General features: G+C 58.4%; 1 protein-coding gene across 1 annotated transcript in view; it reads left to right on the forward strand.

Moving 5' to 3' along the window:
* Positions 1 to 6,710, forward strand: part of ZNF516 (zinc finger protein 516) — a 65,132-nt gene extending 58,422 nt beyond the window's left edge. Inside the window, exon 4 of the mRNA XM_023520815.1 lies at positions 6,615 to 6,710. Coding sequence (XP_023376583.1) covers positions 6,615 to 6,710 — 96 coding nt within the window. The remainder of the gene's footprint in view (positions 1 to 6,614) is intronic.
* The last annotated feature ends 64 nt before the right edge of the window (positions 6,711 to 6,774 follow it).

Below are 6,774 nucleotides of genomic sequence, written 5' to 3' on the forward strand. Positions count from 1 at the left end.
CGATGGCTGCCAGGTGTGGATCATTTGCAAACTGAGCTCATTGGTTGTGGGAGCAGAGGGACTATTTAAAGCTGCACCTTTTTCAGGTGGCCGGGTGCTCATTTTCCAAGGAGCCTGTGGTCAGGCTTCAGGCTGTGTTCACACCATGTGGAAGCTGGGTGTGGAGTCCTAGCTGGAGGCAGGAGCTCTGGGAGCACCCTGTCTTCGGGACGTGGGGCCCGTGTTTCTGGAGCTCCCCCAGCCAGGTGGCCGCGAGCGGAGTGTCCCCCTGGGAGCTGTACAGAAGCACAGGGCAGTGCGGCTCAGCGCCCTGGCGCCAGGCAGGCTGTTCCTGTCACGGCCACATTTCCTGAGGACCCGTCCCCCGCTGAGGTTGGCCTCTGCTTCAGAACCCATGGGGCGTGGTGCTGGGGACCTGCCGCGGGCCTGGACGCACACATGGGCAGACGGGCCTCTGCACTGCTACCCCTCGACCTCGGCTGTTGTCATTCTGCGGTCCCTCGACGATGAAGGGACTGATGACAGTCCAGAGCAACGGTGCCGAGAAGGGAGGATGGACGTTCGGCGGGGTCAGCTAGGCGCCCACATCCACACCGGGTGCGCTGTCGCTGCTGTCAGTGGAGTGACCCTTGCTGCACCGCTAAGGTGGCCTCTGTGACTGCATTTTAGGGAGTTGCACCTTTGAGATTCGTCACCAGCCGTGCTGCGTAAGGGTTCCTCTGCGGGGCTCAGAATTGTCTTCTAGTGCTGGGGCACACGGCCACACGGTGGGGAGGCGGCCATCTAGGAGTGCGAGTGCATGTGTGCGTGAGTGTCAGCATGCGAGTGTGCGCACACGTGTGGGGGTGTATGTGTGGTGGGTGAGAATGGTATGTTGGCGACTGCTGAGTGTGTGAGTGTGCGGTGTGCGTGAGCGTGTTGGTGTGACCACGTGAGTGTCTACGTGTGTGTATACATGTACGTGTGTCGCTTCGTTTGAAACGCAGGTTGGAAGCCAGACTCACTGTTTATCATCTGTTTGGTGAGGACGTGAGTGGCAGAGAGGCTTTTACGTGGTCCTCCTCCTGACTTGCCATTTTAAGATTTTTAAGGTCACGATTTGAGACTGAAGTCAGAGTGATTGACTTATTTTACCTTTCACAGAATTGCCCTAAGCAGGCCAGTTTGGAAGGAGATGAGTCCTTTGCCCGGCTCCACGGCCAACGGAGTAGGTAACTCTTCTGGGTGAGAAAAGCTAAGAAAAAGCATAAGACGCAGACTCTGGTGGACAGTGCTGCAGAGGTTTGAGTAACTTGTGAGTCAGCACTGTGCTCCCTTAGAAGCCAGCAGCTCCGTGGAGTGTGTCTGCCCCCACCCTGGCCCACACTGTCTGGTGGTGCATGTTGTGTGACAGGATACCCACCCGGCTGTCAGCCCCCCTTTAAAACCTTGCATTAAACTTTAAGGATGCAAACTTGTAAGAAAAAAAAGTCCCAATTGAAGAAAATCAGCTAGTACGCCAACTTCAAGTAAGATGATTATTTCGGTTAAATCATAAGTATGTGCTACTATGGTACATACAAGAAAAAAGGAAAATGACTTGTTTCAGAATAAATAAGGTTTTCACAGCAAGATTGTAAACAATAACAGTAATGAGTGATTCAGCTTTTAAAGTTTAAATGCCTAAGAACGTACGTATCTATAAATACAGCTTTACAGTGAATTTGTTCAAAGGAAAGGCAAAAGGTAATGTGATTTTGATGGCATCGGAATTTCTTAAACCTTTTATTTCAGTGTTTATTTTAATTATTTAAAAGTAAAAGTTATAGGAAATCCCTTAACTTATTCGATAGTTACGCAAACTGCTTAAGTAGCAATCTGAGAACAGTGGAAGCACCAGTTGCTGCCTCGGTTCCTCCAAAAATGGCTCATGCCATCCCTCTGCCGCCGTGCCTCGGTCCCCATGCCATCCCTCTGCCGCCGTGCCTCGGTCCCCATGCCGTGGCGTGGCCTCCAAGCTGCTCATCTCAGACTCGGGTTTGCTTCCCTCGGGGGTTCTGATGGTTTCGTTTTACGGTGGAGGCGACCTGCATGCTTTGCTCGTTTCCTTCTGTAAGTACCCGATGATGATAAAAAGCTCTATTTGAAACATCTTGTAAACAGTCCGTGCCGGAGGGCGGGCACGGGAGCTCAGGTGTTTCGCGCTCTGCCCGAGCGGGCACACCTGGCGTTGCGGCCGTGCCAGCACCTCGTGTTCAGGGCGGTCTTCCCATTTATGGGCGAAAAGCGAGGGTGCCGGTCTCCGAGTCCAGGGGGCGCCTTCTCCGCGGCCAGGCACCGTTCCCTCACCCGCTGTGTTAGGTGCTTTTGGTTTTCGTGTTTAGTAGCTGTTTTTTGCAGTTGCCAACCCTTTCCTTCTGATTTTCCATCCTTGTGGCGGGTTAGCAGTGTGTGACACACATTGATTGGTCACGGTTTTGCGTTGTCCGCCACTTGGCTGCATTTTCCCAGATGCCACGGTGTGGACGCCGCTGCCCGTGATCCTGAACGAAGCGTTCGGGCTCAGAACGTCTCTGGTGGCTGAGAAGTACTTAGTTTAAGCAACGCCCCGCACGCTCAACTGTGTGGAAGTTTTCGTGTCCGAAACGTGTTTCGGGGAAGTCTGTTGCCATTCGTATTTTGGGAGAGATTTGTCCTGAGTCAGGAAGAGTTCTGTCCGTAGCCGATGTGCTGTCAGGTGTTTGTTGTACGTGTTAGGGTGGCCGAGACCTGTGTTTATCTAGGACACGTCGCGCCTGAGGCTGCTCTGTCGCATGCTGGTCTCGTGGCCACGTGGGGCTGCCCTGCGGGACCGAGGACACGGGCAGAGCGTTGACGTCACTGGAAGTTCTGTGGGGCGCTGCTGTCAGAAATGCGCCGTGCCCCTCGGCCACGGTCACTCTGCCGCTCGCAGCTCAGCATTCCGATAGTCACAGAGTCGTGGCCCCGTCGGAAACACGTTCCTCTCAGGCGGGCGTCCCTGTTCCTGCCAGCTTTGTCCCCCTAAGTTCCAGGTCCCTGCTCGCCTCCAGAATGCGCAGCCTCGTCGCGGGTTGGATGAGGTGCTTTCTCCTGCCTCACCCGTTGGGGAAAAGAGCTCCTTTCTAGAAACGGCGGCTTGGCCACCTCGTCAGAGGGACCAGCCTCACCGCACCAGGCGGGCGGGATCAGCCTGGTCCAGCCCGTGGGAAGCACACGTGGTGAGGGCCTGTGATCTAGAAATAAAGCGTCGGGAGGACGGAGCGCGGGGCCCTGCGGGCCACAGGGGCGTAAAGACGCACCGGTTCTAGTGCACGTGGCCAGGCCGCGGGCCCGGGGCGGCCTGCTGGCACTTGCGTCGGGCACGGAGGCTTGGACGCCAGAGTGGTCGCTGTGCGTCCCCGTGTGCGGGGGCCTGTGGCCCCGTGGAGAGGATCCTGGGGGCTGGCAGCGTCTCGCCCTGCGTGTGGCTGGAAGTGCCCCCCTTACAGCCACTTATTAAGCTGTGTTCTGGTTTTACAAGTTTTCTGAATCTGTGCTTTATTTTACTGTAAAAAACACAAAAGAATTAAGGTAAGTGGCAGTATGCTGGGGTGACATTCAGTGGTCACAGGTGGCTTGGCAGGTGCACACAAAGTGGGCCTAAACCTATGTTACAGAGGGGAAACTGGCTCACAATGGACTAGCCTGTCCACCATCACCACAGGTGCGTCCCACACCTGGGGTCCCACGGGTGGGCCTCACTGACGGCACCTGTCAGGCTCACACACTTGAGGCTGCACCAGGCAGGGCAGGCGGGGTCAGAGGATGTGGCTGGTGGCCATCTGCCCCCTCACAGCTGCTGCTACGTGCCTCTGCCTTTGAGAAAGGGACCTGTCCGAGACGGTCTGAGGAGTTGGCTGGGTTACGCTGTTGAGGCATGGACAAGGGCGTGTCACCGGTGGCCGGGGTTTGAGCATCTCCCAGTCTATGGAAGGGTGCTGGTGAAGACCTGGAGCGCCCCGGTTGGCCGAGGCGGGTTAGCGAAGGGGGACGGGTTGGCCTGGATGGAGACGGGAGGCCCTTCTCGCAGGCTTCCCGTTTGGCTTTGAGGCTTCAGAGCACACGCCCAGGTGGGGGTTACCTGGCTGTGAGGTTGGTGTCTCAGCACACAGGGTACTGCCATTGGAAAGGGGAATGGCTGCATGGTCTACAGGTGACGCCCACCCCAGAGGAGCAGCCAGCTCAGGAGCACCCCTGTCGGTTGGACTTGAATTAGACGAGATCTTGGACCTGGGAAGCTGTCACTCAGTGACAGGAGATGGCCTGCTAAGCAGACTTCAGCACGCCTCTGCTGTGGCTGCTTCCTTTTAGGGCCAGAAGTGACCTTCGAGTCAGTAACAAGTGAGCGTGGGCTGGAGTCTGGCTGGACTAGAAGCCGCTCACCTTGGCTGTCCCTGCCGTGCGTCTGTCACCTGTAGGGATTGCAGGCGGGTTCCAGTCCACAGGGAACTTTTTGACCCCGAGTTAAAAACGGGGCAATGAGGGGCTGCCACCCAGGGCCTGCACTAGTACGGCTGGCCCTGAAGAGGACATGTGTCCACCGCGTCCCTTTTCATTGAGTCACAGTGAATGTGGGGACGTTTTGTGGAAACGACAGGATCGATGGCAGAGAGGTCATCTGTAACTGACACAGCTTCACCGCGGTTTCTAAATTAACTTAGTAGAAACACTGTCAGGACACAGCAGACTCGAGTGTCTGGAAGCTACAAGGGGACCGAGAGCCAAGGGGGCCTTAACAGTTGTCCCGGCCAGCCCCACGGCCGCCTTGCTTCTTGGCCTCGTGGCTCACCCGTGTCGTGCTGCCTGAGCCTTTCCTGGGCTCCTGTGCTGCAGACCATGTCGTGGGCGGGGGGAGGGGAGGGGTCTGTGTGCAGTTGTCTGGTCTCCGCCCGATGCCAGCAGCCCCCAGCTGCAGTGACGGCCCAGACTGTCTTCAAGCTTGCCAGCCCCCTGGGGGCCGGGTCGCCAACCTCAGGGTGTGATAGCGGGCACAGTAAGCAAGTGCCGCAGAGGGGGGTGGTCACACACACTAGGTCTACCAGTCCCAGGGGCCAGATCCTGGCCCTGTGACGGGCACCTCCAGAGCAGTCTGGCCATAGCGTTCGGCAGCACTTCTGAGTGTCCGACGCGCCCCAGGTGGCAGGTGTGCTGCCGGCCGCCGTCCCCTCAGCCCTGACGCAGCTTCGCTGGGTGGTGTCGCTCCCGTTTTGGGTGGGAGAGGCGAAGCCTGGGCTCGGGCCCCAGAGTGGCTGCTGACACAGGCCGCCTGGTCTTGGCTCAACCTCTGCACTGAGCAGCATCTGACGTCCCGAGGGTGGGCCAAAGTGGGGAGCCGGTCATGTCCTAGCCCCCAGCAGCCAGCCGTCAGTGCGTGCACACACGTGGCTCTGCCACCATCCTTAATACCAGTGCGGAGCTGGCCTCTGCTCCCGCGGGTCCTCGGATGACATGGTTTTGTGCAAGGCCAGCGCCTCAAACGTTGGCGGGGAAAGAATCGTTTCTGGCCGGGCCGGTGTCTGCGTGGAGCCCGCACGCTCTGCCACGTCTGCTGCTTTTCTCCGGGGTCCTTCCCCGTCCCAGTGAGGTGCAGTCAGTGACCCGGTGCGTCCGCGTTGTCCCAGGGAGTGCGTGAGGGTGTCCTGTCCACCGTGGGTCCCGCCTGCTGCCCTGTGCTGCCAGGGGCTCCACCACGCACGAGCTGCGGCTGGAAGGCGTGGGCTGGAAAATCCTGCTGCTCGTTGCTGTTCGTTTCTCTTAAATGCACGGACAGCTCACGCTTCCTTCACCGTTTGGTACTGGAAGTGTTTCGGGGGTCACTCAGAAGTGCGGTGGTGGTTTGTGCCCAGAACGTGCCGTGGACACCCAGCCCGCCTGTCCCCTCAGCCTCTGGTCGCTGGTTTCCGTACACGTGGCTTCGGTGGAGTCCGTTGCTGAGAACCTGGAGACTTCCTGTAGAATATTTGCTATTCTGTAGTCGTCTTGAGCATTTTTTACTTTCTATCAAAACCCTTAATTTGTCACATAGATTAACTACCACGCGTGCTCCTTGAGTGGTGAATTTAGCTGTCTTGGTCCTGCTGGTGCTGTCGGGGTGTGTGTGAGCGTCTGAAAGAAAAACGGGGCCTGGTGTCGTGGGGCCCGGCGTGGGGAACCCTGACATCATGGGTCCCGGTGTCGTGGTGTCTTTTGTCTATGGTGCCTCGGCAGACGCTGTCCTAGGGAGCTGTGCCCATCACTCGATGGGCTGCGTCGCTGCCTTAGCTCAGGGAAGTGGGTCCGTTGGGCACGTTGGAGGAAGGTCATGTCCGTTCATCCGTTGGTCCTGTGCCTGCGCTCCGGGCCTGGCGTGCGCTTGGCATCTCCGTGGGGAAAGGCGGTACCCTGTGGGCGTTCGCACCATCTTCCCCTGCACGCAGACATGCACACACGGTGGTCACCAAAGGCACGGGGGAGCTGGGGCTCGCGTGGGGGTCCCACGTCAGGTCCCACGTGAGGTGTCCACTGTGCTCCTGGCCCTACTGGGGGGTGGGGGGTAGCTGGCCTATGCGCGCTGTGTCCACTGGGCTGTTCCTCAGGAACCTTCGTCGCCAGCACTGGTCCCTGTGCCTGGGGACTTCACGGAGGCCATCAGGCAGGAGCAGATGGCCATGGGCCTCAGCCTTAGCGCCTGACACCCGGCCGCTGGCCCTGTCCTGACCGCTGCCCGGGGCTGGTGCAGCGAGTGGTTCCGGGACG

Source organism: Pteropus vampyrus, unplaced genomic scaffold, assembly GCF_000151845.1.
Source record: "Pteropus vampyrus isolate Shadow unplaced genomic scaffold, Pvam_2.0 Scaffold277, whole genome shotgun sequence".
Classification (NCBI taxonomy): Eukaryota; Metazoa; Chordata; class Mammalia; order Chiroptera; family Pteropodidae; genus Pteropus; species Pteropus vampyrus.